Source organism: Alexandromys fortis, unplaced genomic scaffold (assembly GCF_014885135.2).
Source record: "Alexandromys fortis isolate MF-2015 unplaced genomic scaffold, M_Fortis_MF-2015_v1.1 scaffold_25, whole genome shotgun sequence".
NCBI lineage: Eukaryota > Metazoa > Chordata > Mammalia > Rodentia > Cricetidae > Alexandromys > Alexandromys fortis.
The window spans coordinates 10,597,727-10,613,757 of record NW_026067904.1 but is presented as its reverse complement, the minus strand read 5'-3'; the positions used below and the strand labels follow the sequence as shown (position 1 = coordinate 10,613,757).

General features: G+C 42.9%; 1 protein-coding gene and 1 pseudogene across 1 annotated transcript in view; both read left to right on the top strand.

Annotated features, from left to right (window-relative positions):
- Elp2 (elongator acetyltransferase complex subunit 2) overlaps positions 1–10,422 on the top strand; it is a 40,694-nt gene extending 30,272 nt beyond the window's left edge. Inside the window, exons 17-22 of the mRNA XM_050134862.1 lie at positions 388–460; positions 2,820–3,012; positions 4,828–4,949; positions 6,727–6,860; positions 7,439–7,546; positions 9,489–10,422. Of these exons, the coding sequence (XP_049990819.1) occupies positions 388–460; positions 2,820–3,012; positions 4,828–4,949; positions 6,727–6,860; positions 7,439–7,546; positions 9,489–9,663 (805 nt within the window). The 3' untranslated portion in view covers positions 9,664–10,422. The remainder of the gene's footprint in view (positions 1–387; positions 461–2,819; positions 3,013–4,827; positions 4,950–6,726; positions 6,861–7,438; positions 7,547–9,488) is intronic.
- Positions 794–893, top strand: LOC126497201 (uncharacterized; annotated as a pseudogene).
- Positions 10,423–16,031: the final 5,609 nt, after the last annotated feature.

Sequence of the window (16,031 nt, the reverse complement as noted above, 5' to 3'; positions counted from 1 at the left end):
TTATTATGTTTATTAGTTGGTTGGTGTTAATTTCCCAGGTAGAGAAGTGTAATACTATGTGCTTTTGTTTGTTATTCAACCAGTTGGTTTTTTCTTTGTTGGTTCCCATCAGCGTCTTTTCATGGTTGTTTGTTGGACTGGCGGGCATTAGACATGAAAACCTGTGTGTTAATCTGATCATTTTGATGAGTTACATTACCTTTGGAAGCTAAGGTTTTTCTTTGGTTTCTTACTTTTCCCCTAAATAGTTGCCTAGGTAAAACGTGATGTTCTTTAAGGAGTTGTGTGTTAGGTCAAGGGAATGGTCCTTTTCACTTTGAAATTTTTTGCAATGTAAGAATAAATGCATTGCTAATTCAGAAGGCGTGTTTTCTCCTTTACTTACAGGTATGGACACGGCTTTGAGATAGTCTGTGTTACTTGTAACAATTCTAAGACTCTGCTTGCCTCTGCTTGTAAGGTAGGACATTTATGGTGTCTGTATATGTTTTAGTTTTACTTGGTCATGGGTATTTGGGGTCATTGAACTTTTTGTAAATATGGCAGATATAAGCAATAGTCCACATGAAATGAGCCTTCCAGGTGCCATTGCCTGAACCTTTTTTCTTATGTTCTCTTTTCCTCATCTCTCTTTAAAAACATGTGATTAAATAGATTTTAAATCTATTTTAGCTACTCATTTATTCTTAGAGTTGATCCTTGAACAGTTTGGGTCTTGGGGTGCTGATCCCTATGCTCACACTAAAAAAATGCATATGACCTGACCAGTGATTAACCCCTGAAGAAATGTCCCCTGCAGCCAGTTAAGCAGGCCAGGTCTTTTCCTCACAGGAGTGTGCAGTGACTGCAACAGCACGCTCCTTGTGTTGTCATAAGGAACTTTGGAGACAGTTTGCTAGTATGTGTTTGCATGTTTCAGAGCTCATGCTGTCCTCAGCCTGGGCTCCTGCAGTGTATGAAGGGTGCCTTGGAGAACCTCCAGAACAGTGGTCAGGGCTCATATTGGCCAGGGCATCACGTCTACACCAAGCTGTAGTAGAATAAAGAACATGTGATTGAGGCCCTGTGCAGGGCCAGTTCAGGTTCCAAAGAACTGAGGCTTTCCCAAGTTCAGTGCAGATGATCTTTGTGATCATTACAGCTTGAATGGAAAGGCATCCTGACAGCCGGGAGCAAAGGAATACCACACCGTCATACGACACAACAAATGTCACACAGAGATTTATTGGGAAAAAACAGGAGGGTGGCTGCCTCAATTTGGGTGAGAAACAGCAGCAAACTGAACAGGATACAGAACTTATACAGAGTTTCTTGGGAAGGGGTGGAACTTTTCAGGGTAGAGCTTTCCAGGGTGGAGATTGGTGGGGTTTCATGTTCTGTAGGATGGGGGCAGTAAGATAGAAGCTAGCTTACAGTTTGGTCAGTCAGGCCATTTTCATCCTAGCAAGGAGCTTGGCGGCATGTAGACAGACTTGCTGCTGGTGGAGAAGCTTGGAGTTCTGCATCAGGATCCATAAGTAGTAGGAAAAAAAGACACAAGCCGGGCGGTGGTGGCGCACGCCTTTAATCCCAGCACTTGGAAGGCAGAGGCAGGCTGATCTCTGTGAGTTCGAGGCCATCCTGGTCTACAAGATCTAGTTCCAGGACAGGAACCAAAAAGCTACGGAGAAACCCTGTCTCGAAAAATCAAAAAAAAAAAAAAAAAGAAAGAAAGAAAGAAAGAAAGAAGGAAGGAAGGAAAGAAAGAAAGAAAGAAAGAAAGAAAGAAAGAAAGAAAGAAAGAAAGAAAGAAAAAGAAAAAAAGACACTAGGACTGGCATGGGTCCCTGAAACCTCAAAGCTCAGCCCAGTACTACTGTTCCCCTCACAAGGCCTCGCCTCCTAATTTCTTTCAGATAGTGCCATTTTCTGGTGACCCATTCAAATTTGTGAGCCTATGGGGGTCATTCTCATTCAAACCAGCACACTATGTGTGACTTCTTTAATGGGTGCTAAGCAAGGCTGTTTAATTTTCACAGTTATCCCTTAGGATCTTTTCAGTAGCACAGAATCACCAGCGAATTCCAGGACAGCCAGGTCTATACAGAGTGACACTGTCTCAAAAAAAAAAAACCCAAACCAAGAAACTTTGCAACCTTTGACCTCTTGGCTATTTTTAAATGTATTCTAAAGTTTCCATAAACAAAGTATTTTCTAGGTATTTTTTCTGTTGCTGATTGTTACTTTCGTTTCTCTGTAATTTCACACTATGACTTGAATCTTGTTTCTCTGTAATTTCACACTATGACTTGAATCCTTTGAAGTCTGATCTGGGTAAACTCTCATTTCAGTTGAAAAGAGTGGTCTGTTGATAGCACCCCGTGACTCTTAGTCACTGGCTAATTGTGACCTTCATGCTCTCAGCTTTCTTAAGTAGGATTGGAGGTCTCTGACTATACTTAGGGTATTTGCCTTTTTCTTTCAGTTCATACTTTGTGTATTGAAGCTCCATTGATTGATTTGTTTGTAAATAGTTAACAGTGACTTCCTCTTCGTTAGTCTTACTTTTTATTGTGGAGTGACCCTCTTTCCAGTAAACTGACTCCTTGTTCACCAGACTGCGGAGAGACTTCTAAATTGTTAACCACACACATAGTACACACGTGTCTTGTTGTTATTAAAAGTTCTAACATTCTCATTACGCAGGGTCCTTGGAGGCTTTTGTGGAGATACATAGATAATACATTAAAATAGAGCCACAGAAACACCATACTATTTTTGATGTGTTGTTTTGGTTTGTTTCGGCTTCCATGTTGTTACTGTCTAATCTCTGTCCGCAGGCAGCTCAGAAGGAACATGCAGTTATCATTCTTTGGAGCACAGCGTCTTGGAAACAAGTGCAGAGTCTTGCTTACCACACGCTGACTGTCACGCAGATGGCCTTCTCACCTGATGACAAGTTCTTACTGGCTGTTTCCAGGGATCGAACCTGGTCATTGTGGAAGAGGCAGGATGTGGCTTCACCTGAGTTCGGTAAAGCAGCCTGTGTTGCAAGGGTTATCAATAAGGCTGTCACGTCCATTTTGTCCACATTTAGCAGCTGTGAGATCAACAGAAAGGTAACAGGGCGGAGACCGTCTCTTAACTGGGAGGGCTCAATGCTCGTGGACGACTGGGGAGCACTCGGCTTTCCTTGTCAGATTCTATTTAAACCTTTTTTTTCCCTTTTAAGATTTATTCCTTTATAATTTATTTGTGTGTGTGTGAGGTGGGGGGCAGACAGACCACTCCTCATGATAATGTGAAAGTGATAGGCCCAAGATACAGACTGTACTGCAGATTTTGAATCTAGATCTTCTGAGCATGTGATGTAGTGTGGACCCACAGCTGTCATGATGAAAGCCACTACTCCACAGCCGCCTTGTGTGAGCTGTGATGTGCAGTGGACTAATGTATTAGATGAATTTTTGACTTAACAGTATTTTCATTCATGATTGATTGTCAGGGTGCAAAGCCACTGTAAGTCCAGCGCATTTGTTTTTCTTTGACATCACTAGTGATTTCCTAACTTGCAGCAAGCACTTCATTTTAACAGTTGAACTGCTGGACCACTGAGATGGCTCAGCAGGTAAAGGCACTTGGCAGCAAGCCTGAGGACCAAGTTCAATCACTGGAATGAACATGTGGAAGAGAGAGCCGAGCACTACAAGCTGTTCTGACATGCACTCGTGTATGCTTGTACACACATGACTATACACACCCACTAAATAAATAACAAATGTTAAAAAGAAGTACAAAAAGCCGAGCGGTGGTGGCCCACGCCTTTAATCCCAGCACTCGGGAGGCAGAGGCAGGCTGATCTCTGTGAGTTCGAGGCCATCCTGGTCTACAAGAGCTAGTTCCAGGACAGGAACCAAAAAAAAAAAAAAGAAGCACAAAAAAAGTTGAAGTGCTGTAGGTGATGCAGGTGTTAATTTGTTATATCGTCTTGGATTGATATATTTATTCTCTTCATAAGCAGTTACATATTCCATATAAAGTGTTGTATTGAAGGGCCACATGTTCGTCCCGGCCGCCCAGCTTGAAATAACCACACAGAAACTGTATTAATTAAATTACTGCTTGGCCCATTAGCTCTAGCCTCTTATTGGCTAGTTCTCACATCTTGATTTAACCCATTTTTATTAATCTGTATATCGTCACATGGCAGTGGTTTACCGGGAAAGATTCTAACCAGTGACCTTCTCAGGCGGAGGATCCATGGCTTCTCCCTCACTCTGCTTTCTTCCTCCAAGAATTCAGTTCTGTCTTTTCCACCTACCTAAGTTCTGGTCTATCAAGCCAAGACAGTTTCTTTATTCATTAACCAGTACAAGCAACACATAGAAAGAAGGACCTCCTACACCAATCAAGGTTGCCATTAGGCCTTTTGCTTAAATAGTAATGAAAAAAATATGTTTTCCCTCCTCTCTTTACAGTATTTTCCCCTTAATATGAAAATCTGGCTACTTCATGTGTACAGTTAAATCACCCCAGATTTCTTTTTAGCATCATAAATTAGCCTTCAGTTGAATGCCTGAAAGATTTTTGTTGTCAATCACCAGAGAGGGAGGAGACATGAGCCTCGTGCACATAGCCTTTCGTTAGGGGTGGGTTCCTGGCCTCTGCTGCAGAGTAAGTGCAGCTTGGGTGAAGTGCATTGTGGGTGAGCGCAGTGTGGGTGAAGTGGCCCCGGAGTTGATATTGGTGGAGTTGATGTTGGCACCCAGACAGACCTTGCCGCAGGTTAGAAGAGGAGCTGCTTGTCCTGATTGGGTGTAATGTATGTGGGTTTTTTCTTTTTTTCAGACCCATTTTTCAGTCTCTTTGCATTCACCAACAAAATCACTTCTGTGCATAGTAGAATCATCTGGTCTTGTGATTGGAGTCCTGATAGCAAGTATTTCTTCACTGGAAGTCGAGATAAAAAGGTATTTTTTTTTTCAATAAAAGATAAAATAATACTTTTTAAATGTTTTTGCAGGGTTTTTTTGGGCATTGACTGATTTGTGTGTGTGTGTGTGTGTGTGAGTTGTATGTTTTTTCCCACTCCCCTTTCTCCCTTCTCCCCTTTCATCCCCACCCTCACCCTCAAGCTAGGCACTGGTGCTGTATGCCTTTAATTCTAGCACTTGGGAGGAAGAGGCAGGTGGATCTCTGTGATACACAGTTATGCTTAAAAGCACATTATTCTGCCTTTCTGATATGATGTTTACAGATTAGTTCATGGCTTCCCCATTATATATGTACATTGAAAGGGTTTCCCTTGCTAAACTCTACAAGTATATTTCTCTGAAACATGAAGAAAAGACCTTTCGGTCAGTTTGTTTCATCAGATAGCCCCATACAAAAGAAGGGATGGGTCAGCTCCTGGTTAGGAGTGGGAACCGGGAGAATGGGGTGGGGGACATTTGCTGAGGACACCGTTTCTCACGTTCTGATCAGTGTTCTCTACCTCATCAGTGCTGGGTTCAGATACAGCACCTTTTTGTTTGGATTTTATTTTTAATACAGGCACTGGGAATCAAACATGGGTTCTCATATCTGTGTGGCAAGCCTTCAGAGACTGAGCTGTCTCCCCAGCTCCCATTTTCCAGTAGTAAAGGTTATGACCTTTTAATGCAGTGACGGAAGAGGGGCAGAATTTGGCCAAAGCTCAGAAAACTCAGGATAAGTTAGGTAGCCCTCTATGTTTGGATCCACCCTTTTCCTTGTTTGACAATTGCCCTTAGCTCCTGCTTGTCCCTCTAGTTTTGTGCTTTAAAATATTGTCTTAGGGGCTGGAGAGATGGCTCAGCAGTTAAGAGCACTGGCTATTCTTCCAGAGATCCTGAGTTCAATTCCTGGCAACCACATGGTGGCTCACAGCCATCTGTGATGAGATCTGGCACCCTCTTCTGGCCTGCAGGCACACATGCAGACAGAGCACTGTGTACCTGATAAATAGATCTTTCAAAATAAAATAAAAGACTGTCTTTTCTGAGTTTCGTAGTCCAGGGCAGGTAGAATGGTGTAGTGTTTTTTTCGTCACCCTTCTCTTTCTAGTGATAACTGAAAGGCCTGGCGACACCCAGGTTAAAAGTCAGTGTGGGCTTGCAGCAGTCGTTCTCCCGGACTGACTGTTTCCTTCCCCATGTTGAGAATGCATCCCTTGCTGGGTGCAGGGAAGCAGGTGCTGTCTGCCTAGCTCTCAGGGATTGAGTGACTAAAACAGACCAGTTATACTTGCCGCAGTTTCAGAAATGTGTGCGTCTCAAGGCCTGTGCTCAGAATCATGCTTTAGTCCTGCATTTGCAGCTTGTCCTTTTGCTTCTTTTTCCATTTCTTCGTGGCCAGACACCCTTGAGCCCTGGGCCCTTGGGGAAGTCTCATTTTTTATGCAGAGTATTGTCAAAGTCCAGTCCTCCTAATAGCCAAATTGACTGCCTGAGCTTTAGATAGTATAGGAGACTGGTTTCTTCTCCAATAAACGTGTTGTTCCGAGGGTGGTGGCCAGGATTTCACTGCATTGGAACCATGTTGTGTATTATAGAACATACCAGATAACACTCTGCTCTCAGGGTACACTTCTGTAGCTGAGGTCTGAACCTGTGTCTGCCACACCGTGACTTCTCTGTGATACATAAAAAACTAGAGCAGATAGTTTTCATCATCTTTTGGGGTTTAAATGCACCACTAGAGAAAGCTTCACAATGTAATCTGTTCTAGGTGGTCGTCTGGGGCGAGTGTAATTCCAACAGTGACCGCACGGACCACAGCATTGGTCCCTGCTCTTCTGTCCTGGATATGGGCAGTTCTGTGACCGCTGTCAGTGTCTGCCCTGTGCTGAGCCTACCCCACAGGTCAGTTTCTTCAGGTTTGGTTGTTCAGTAGTATCTCAGTTTTTGTTTTGGTTTGTGGACCTCCCTGCAGCGTTGCTGCTGCCTTCAAAGTGCTTATGCTTCTGATAAGAATTTTTAAATCAGCCGGGAGGTGGTGCACATCTTTAATCCCAGCACTTGGGAGGCAGAGGCAAGCGGATCTCTGTGAGTTTGAGGTCAGCCTGGTCTACAAAGCAAGTTCCAGGCTAGCCAGGACTACACAGAGAAACCCTGTCTTCAAAAACTAAAAAGATTTTTTCTGAATCTTAGAATTTTGTGATTAGTGGTCAGATGGGAACAAGAATGAAGGTTCTTGTTTCAGATGTGACCGCCTTTCCTTCTCACAAGCAGCCTAGGAGAGCAGGCGTCGGTGCAGCCACTGGGAAAACTCTAGCGTGGGGACTTTGGAAGCTAAGGACAGGACCTTCATGCATCCTCTGCAGAGGGGAGGCTGGGGATACAGCAGAAGCAGTGTAGGTGGATGACACCGAAGAAGGACTCAGGCAGGTAGAGATGAGAGAAATTCATGCTGAACCAGCCTGTCTTCTCCCTCCTTTCAGATACGTGGTTGCAATCGGATTAGAGAGCGGGAAGATTTGTTTATTCTCCTGGAAAAAGACCACCCAAGAAGTCAATGACTGGACCCGGTTTATAGAGACAAATCCGAGGTATTTTCTTCCTACTCTGCTTCTATCTGATTAAATAGAAACGGGGTGGTCTTTGGTGGCATGTTTTGTGGTCATTTTCATGGAGAGCGACAGAACTCTGTCTTTACTTAGAGCCAAATAGTACTTCCTAACATGATGTTTGCTGCTATGTTGGACTCAGTGTTTAGTTTGCTCAGTAGGTTGCTGGGTTTTGTCATAGTGCTTTTACAGACTTTATCCATGGCTGCCTCACTTTACCTCTCCTCTCTCCTCTTCTTTGCTGTCTAAGACGTGATCTTTTGGGCCTGGTCCTCTTCCATCTCCTACATTCTGGGATCAATGCCTGCGCCGTCACACCCATTTTTTAATGTGCTGGGATGGAGTCCAGGGCTTCATACATGTGAGGCAAGCTTTCTGGCCAGCTAAACTATATCCCCAATCCTAGCAGAGGTTATTTTAATCTGCCTTTTAGTACAAGTTAGTTGCCAGTGTTGTTTTTAATCAATGCCTAATCTTTCAGTAAGTCATTGATAGCTTTCTGTCGCATTTTCTGAACTTTTCAGTCTTTCCAGTCTGTACTGTTTACACATAGTTTCAATACTTTTTAAAGTGACAGTGTCATGGTGAGGGTGAGAGATTAGAGAGAGCAGGTCTCACTCAGCCATGTCCTCTACAGGAGCTTGTCTCTGTCAGTGCTCATTGAACTGTTAAAATGCATGTCTGCTGTTAGTGTTCAGCTTGCTACAAAAGGGGCAGCCATGACAGTCCGTCTTCCCCTGACATTCTTGCTCTTACCCTCCCCTTTCTTTACTTCCTTCTGCCCCTGGATTGGTATTCAGACTGCTACTGTGGCCCCGGTGTGGGAAGATATGCAGAGCTCAGGGTTTTCGTTTGTCAATTTCTTTCTTTGTTATTGTAATGATAAGGTTTGTGACTTGGAAGTAGTTCTGGATTCAATACATTGTGTTATTTGGATAGCTGCTACTCTGATTACTAAATTTAACTTTCTGCTGGTAATGCATTTCCAGAAATACAAGCAGGACTTTCAGATTGGCTTCTTAGGGCCATGTCTTATAATTAACTGGTGAATTTTGTGTTGCTAGGGATCCAACGAGAGCCTTAAACATATTAGGAAAATACTCTACCACTGAGCTGCACCCCAGCCCCTCCCCCCAGATTCTTTCTTCTTCCCTCTTTGCTTCCCTCCTCCCCCTGCTCTTCATGTGTTCTGTCTATCTGTCTGTCCATCTGTCTTTTTGTCTTTTATGAGAGTCTTACTGTATACGTCTGCTTGGCCTAACTTGATGTATATCCCATCCTGGACTTGAACTCGCAGCCATCTTCCTGCCTCTGATTCCCAAGTGTTGAGATGAATACTTTTCTGGCCCTCAACGTCATACATTTCTGTGACTATGAGAGAGAGAGAGAGAGAGAGAGAGAGAGAGAGAGAGAGAGAGAGAGAGAGAGAGAGAGAGAGAGAGAGAGACTGTCTGTGTTTTTTTAGTCTATGCTGGTCTCCTTGTACGTGTACAGAGGCCTGAAGAAGTTCTCAGGTCTGCTGTTATATTTCTCTCTGCCATATTCACTTGTGATAGACTCTCTTGTCAATCTCGAGCTAGGCTGGTGGCCAGCAGTCTTCCTGTGTACTCTCCACACAGCCCTGAGGTTACAGGAGTATGTAGCTAGTCTGGTTTTTTTACATGGGTCCTAGGGATTTAAATTCCTGTGATCCTGTTTGCACACTGAGCCATTTCTCCAGGTCCCTCCATATCTTTTAAATGTGTGTTATGTTAACATGTTAGATTTAAGGAAGAAATGAAACATATAAAAGATCCCACATCATTTTCTGTAAACAAGTAAGGGCTGTAAGGGTGCCCTGGTTACAACCCTGCAGGTGAGTTTCCAGTGGGGAATTTTGCAGGCATTGCTTGTTTTGACCTTATGATTTCTGTCTTGTTTGCAGCGAAGGTCACACGCTTGGTATCAGAAGGTTATCCTGGAAGAACTGCAGTAGAAACGCGAGGCGGCATGACGCAGACGCTGACTGGCTGCACTTTGCAAGCTGTGGCGAAGATCACACTGTGAAGATTTACAGGGTTAACAGATACGCACTGATTGACTTGATCACACCCTGCTAGTCCTGTGTGTTAGAATGTGTGTTATGTAAATAGGCCCCTTTCTTTACCTTCGTGATGGAATGAGTTTCCCTATCTGGGCCTTAGTCCTTCCAGTCTCCAATGAAGGCCGTGGACGCTTTTCCTTGTTACGTAGTACACACACACACCCATCCAGAACCTTCTCTGTGCTGTCAGAGATGGTTGGATCTACCTTTGTGCGGTCCAGATTAAGAACATTTGTTCTTCATGGCCAAATTTGTCTGATTTTGCATTATGTGGAGTCTTTAGCTCTCTGTGTCTGTTTTGTGTTGTGACAAATGCTAGAGCATGGTTACTCGGTAAAGAAAAAGGTTTGTGTAGCTAAGAGTTCTGGGGTTTAAGAGCCTGGCCCTGAAATCTGCTTGGTTCTGGAGAGGACCTTGTGGGTGGGATGACAATAATGAGAAATGTGTCTGGATTAGGGAGATCACATGATGGGACAGTGATGTGGAATTCCTCTTTGTATACTGTGAATGTTTTATGACCATTGGTTAATAAAGAAGCTGCTTTGGCCTGTGGCAGGGCAGAATATAGAGAGATGGAAAAACTAAACTGAATGACTAGAAGATGGAGTCAAGTAGACACCATGTAGCTGCTGAAGAAGAAAGACGCCAGAACCTTACCTATAAGCCACAGACTTGTGGCAGTATGTAGATTAATAGAAATGGGTTAACTTAAGATGTAAGAGTTAGTTAATTAGGAGCCTGAGCTAATAGGCCAAACAGTGTTGTGATTAATATAGTTTCTGTGTGGTTATTCAGGTCTGGGCAGCCAGAAAACATAAGCACTGTCTCAGTTTACAAATGAAGCACAATTAATAAAAACTCAGAGAAATGGTTCAACCTGAAGATACAGAAAGCAAAACAACCAGTCACTGGGTCTTACCTCTACCTCAGTCCAAAATGGTGATCCCACCTTCAGGAATCTCAGAATCAGACTGTGTCTGAGAACTGTCTCCTCCTGTTTTATAATCCTCTCTAGTTCTAGGATTAAAGGCATGTACCGCCTGCCTGGTTTCTATATCAACTAGTTTGGCTACTGGGATTAAAGGTGTGTGTTACCACTGGCTGATAGTAAGACTGACCAGTGGGGCTATTTTACTCTGTCTGATCTTCAGGCAAGCTTTATTTGTATAATGCCACTACAGGACAGAAAATAAAAGAGATTGCGGGAGGTACCACATCTGCTTAAAACCCTCTCACAAGAATGCTGGATCACCACACACTAGACCTGCCTCTTCCAGGTTCCCCTACCGGTCAGTGCCACCACACTAGACTGTACGCTTCCAGCGTGTGGAGTGCAGAATCTACACTCACACCACATCCAAAGAACCTTCTTTACTGGAGAGAGGAAGTAACAGAGGAGCCCAGCGTGTTCAAGTTTTACTTTTCCACTCCCTCTAAATCAGCACATCACACTGTGTGCTGTCTTGACCTCTTCCTCCTGGCTACCAAGTATTCTGACACTTGGCAGGCGCTTTTCAGCTTGAGCTGTAGCTATTCTCCCTTCATTTATTTAAAGAAAGACTTTGAGATTCTTTATAAAGCTTCAAGTATCATTTCCAGATGTAAAGCAATAAATTAGGGGCTGGACAGTGAGCGATCTGAGTTTAGATGACAGCTGATGTCCTAAGAATGAAGGATGTGTGGCATGGGCTGGAGACATTGGGATGAGGAAGGCCAGTAATGGAGCTTGGGAGAGGTTTGGGCTGCTGCAAGACTGAGACTCAACAGCCCTCCTGGGAAATGGTCATCTGGCAAATTGGGTAGAAGGAAGGAAAATGAGCGTTCCTGTAGTGGGAGCAGATGCCATTGTCAAGGTGAGGCTATCCTTCCCCTTATCTTAACCACTCAGCTCACAGCACGGAATTTCAGCCCAGTGAAGGAAATGGATGGTTTCTGTCTTGACGCTTTTCCTAAGCAGAGGCGAGACGATAGGTTTCTTCCAGGTACACATTTGCCTTGAACACCAGGAGTCATACCTGTCCCCGGTGTCTCTTTGGTCTCAGCAGAGGAAAGTGGACCTGCTGCTATTCATCCCAAAGGGAGAGAGTGAGAACTGAAGACTTTGCACAGGGGGCACTAAGTCTCCCTGGCAGCGTTGGGAAGTCCTGGGTGGGCTGCTGTTGAGCTGTTCTCAGCCCCTGCTGAGCTGAGAGGGGGAAGACAAGACACTGCTCTGGGCAGTTCTTCTCTTTCGTGTGTGGCAGGCTCACCTCTCCAGCTGCTTACCAACTGGTTGCTAATTGGCCCTGACCCTGGAGTTTTGCATTTGTGTGAAGCGGGAAGCGAGACTACATTTGAAACAAACTCTAAGGAACACAAGTCTCAGTCTTGATGGCACACCTGTCACATTGTAACCTCAGCTCTCAGCTCTCTCACCCCCACCTCTGTACCACACATCCACACCCACTGGTCTCAGTTTCAGGGATGTTAGGCCCAGAGGTGGAATCTGCTCCAGCCATCTCCATGTGACTGAAAACACCCTCAAGCTTCAGAAGCCCTGTGGCACAGCTGAACGTTTGTTTGAGCACACAGATGCAATACCATCAATGACATGTTTCATATTGATGCCTTCCTGGAGTCTAAACTCTGAAGTGCCTTTCTGGGCTGGCCTCATGCAGAACGGTGAGAGTTCAGTTTTTGATTTTTCAGTGTCATTTTGAAAAGCCCATGGAGTGGGTAGTGTGACCCCAAAAGCACATATAAGAGGATATGGTGAGCCACAACTATAATCCCAGCTTTTTAGTCCTGTACTTATAACTGACCTTAAAGTCCACGTGGCAAAAGACCTCATGTACACACAGTGGTTGGCGCAGGGAGTTGGTCTGTTGCTAGTAGTGTCCTGATCACATGGGGGGGGGGTCTTATTAATCGTACAGGTTTTCTGGTTCGTTGAATCTAGCCCATCTTCATAATGATGAAACACATTGAATGTGGACTAATGTGCTACACTCAGGAGGACCACGTCTATAAAGTCAGACTCTTAAGTCATGTACTGACTTTCTGATAGGATCCTTGCTGCTGTGGGGTCAGCTTCCAGGTCACCTGCTGCTGTCCCGGGCAGCTAGTCCCAGGAGCTGCAAGAGGCAAACTCAGCACTAAAATCAGGATAAAGAGCAGAGATTAAACCAGTGGTGGTATTGAATCCTTTAATCCGAGCACTTCTGAGACAGAGGCAGAGGCAGATGGATCTTTTTGAGTTCAAGGTCAGTCTGGTTTACATACTGAGATCCAGGCCAGTCAGGGTTACTCAGACTCTGTCTCAAAAAACCCCAAAAGAACAGAGACAAAACTAGCAGAAGCCAAATAGGTATCATGGAGAGCTGATCTCAATGAGATGCTTACAGAAAAGTAGTAGAGGCTTGCTAAGACCCCAGCCATCAGATGGCAGAGAGGTGTGGTCCTGCTTTGGACAGAAGTACAGACGTAAAAATCTATTATGTAGTCCTGGTTATGCCAAGCAATGAAATTGGGTGAAAACCAAGAGACCTAACCAAACTGCCCTCTCTTATGTCCCCCTAGAAAAGGTTTTCTGTAGTGAACATACTCCCTACATGTGCCTTTAAGATTTTTTTTTCTTTTTTCAAGACAGGGTTTCTCTGTAGCTTTGGAGCCTGTCCTGGAACTAGCTCTTGTAGACCAGGTTGGCCTCAAATGCACAGGGATCTGCCTGCCTCTGCCTCCCGAGTGCTGGGATTAAAGGTGTGCCCCACCACCGCCCAGCACCTTTAAGAATTTTTTTTAAAATATGTAGCTCAGGCTGGCCTCGAATTCGTGATCCTCCTGCTTCTGCTTCCTTCGGCAAATCCTACCGGTGTGTGCCACCACAGCTGGCACCTTTAAGATTTCTTGAATGAACGCATCTCAACCTCAAAGACAGACATGAAAAAAAGAAAAAAGAAAAAGAAGAAAAAAAAGACATGGCCTCAGAGTAGAAGGTTGGGGGAAAAAATATACCAATCAAATAGACCTAAGAAACAAGCAGGTGTAGCTTTCTAATATCTAACAAAATAGACTTCAAGCTAAAATCAGTCAAAAGAGACAAAGAAGGACATTTCATATTAGTCACAGGAAAAATCCATCAAGAGGAAATCTCAATACTGAACATCTATGCCCCAAATACAAGGACACCCTCATATGTCAAAGAAACACTTCTAAAGCTTAAATCTTACATTAAACCTCACACACTAATAGTGGGAGACTTCAACACTCCCTTCTCATCACTGGACAGTTTAATCAGACAAAAAATTTTTATAGAAATATGTGAACTAACAGATGTTATGACTCAAATGGACTTAACAGACATCTATAGAATATTCCATCCAAACAGAAAAGAATATACCTTCTTCTCAGCACTTCATGAAACCGTCTCAAAAATTGACCACATACTCGGTAACAAAACAAATCTCAACAAATACAAAAAAATTGGAATAACCCAATGTACCTTATCAGATCACCATGCCTTAAAACTAGAAGTTAGCAGCAATACCAATTCCAGAAAACCCACAAACACATGGAAATTAAACAATGCTCACATGAGTCATCAATGGGTCAAGGAAGAAATAAAGAGGGAAATTAAAGACTTCCTAAAATTCAATGAAAATGACCACACAACATACCCAAATTTATGGGACACAATGAAAGCAGTATTAAGAGGAAAGTTCATAGCACTAAACGCCTACATGAAGAAGCTGGAAAAATCCCACACCAGTGAATTAAGAGAACATTTGAAAACTTTAGAACAAAAAGAAGCAAACTTACCTAGGAAACTAGAGGGCGGGAAATAATCAAATTGAGAGCTGAAATCAACAAAACAGAAACAAGGAAAACAATACAAAGAATCAATGAGACAAAAAGTTGGTTCTTCAAGAAAATCAACAAAATAGACAAACCTTTATCCAAATTAACCAAAAGGCAGAGAGACAATATCTAAATTAACAAAATCAGAAATGAAAAGGGGGACATAACAACAGACACAGAGGAATACAGAGGATCATCAGGTCATATTCTGAAAACCTATAGTCCACAAAATTGGAAAACTTAAAGGAAATGGACAACTTTCTGGATAAATATCACTTACCAAAATTAAATCAAGACCAGATAAGCAAATTAAACAGACGTATAACTGCTGAAGAAATAGAAACAGTCATCAAAAGTCTCCCAACCAAAAAAAGCCCAGGGCCAGGTGGTTTCAGCTCAGAATTCTACAAAACTTTCAAAGAGGAACTAATACCAATACTCCTCAAATTATTCCACACAATAGAAACAGAGGGAACATTGCCAAACTCTTTTTATGAGGCTACAATTACCCTGATACCCAAACCACAGAAAGACAATACTACGAAAGAATTACAGACCAATCTCACTCATGAACATTGATGCAAAAATACTAAATAAAACACTGGCAAATCGAATCCAAGAACACATCAGAACCATCATCCACCATGATCAAATAGGCTTCATCCCAGAGATGCAGGGATAGTTCAACATATGAAAATCTGTCAGCGTAATCCACCATATAAATAAACTGAAAAGTAAAAACCACATGATCATCTCATTAGATGCTGAAAATCTTTTGACAAAATACAACATCCCTTCATGATATAGGTCTTGGAGAGAGCAGGGATACAAGGAACACAGCTAAACATAATAAAGGCAATATACAGCAAGACAACAGCCAACATCAAACTAAATGGAGAGAAACTCACAGCAATCCCACTGAAATCATGAACGAGACAAGGTTGTCCACTTTCTCTATATCTATTCAATATAGTTCTTGAGGTCCTAGCTAGAGCAATACAACAAAAAAGGAGATCAAAGGGATACAAATCAGAAAAGAAGTCAAACTCTCACTGTTTGCTGATGATATGATAGTTTACATAAGCGATCCCAAAAATTCTACCAAGAAACTTCTACAACTCATAAGCACTCTTAGTAATGTAGCAGGATACAAGATTAACTAAAAATAAAATCAGTAACCCTTCTTTACACAGATGATAAATGAGCTGAGAAAGAAATAAGAGAAACATCACCCTTTGCAATAGCCACAAATAGCCTAAAATATCTTGGAGTAACTCTAACCAAACAAGTGGAAGACCTGTATGACAAGAACTTAAAATCTTTGAAGGAAGAAATTGAAGCAGACACCAGAAAGTGGAAAGACTTCCCATGCTCCTGGGTAGGAGAAATAATATAGTAAAAATGACAATCTTACAGAAAGCAATCTACAGATTCAATGCAATGCCCATCAAAATCCCAGCAAAATTCTTCAAAGACCTTGAAATAACGGTACTCAACTTAATATGGAAAGGCAAAAAAAAAAAAAAAAAAAAAAAAAAAAAAAAAACA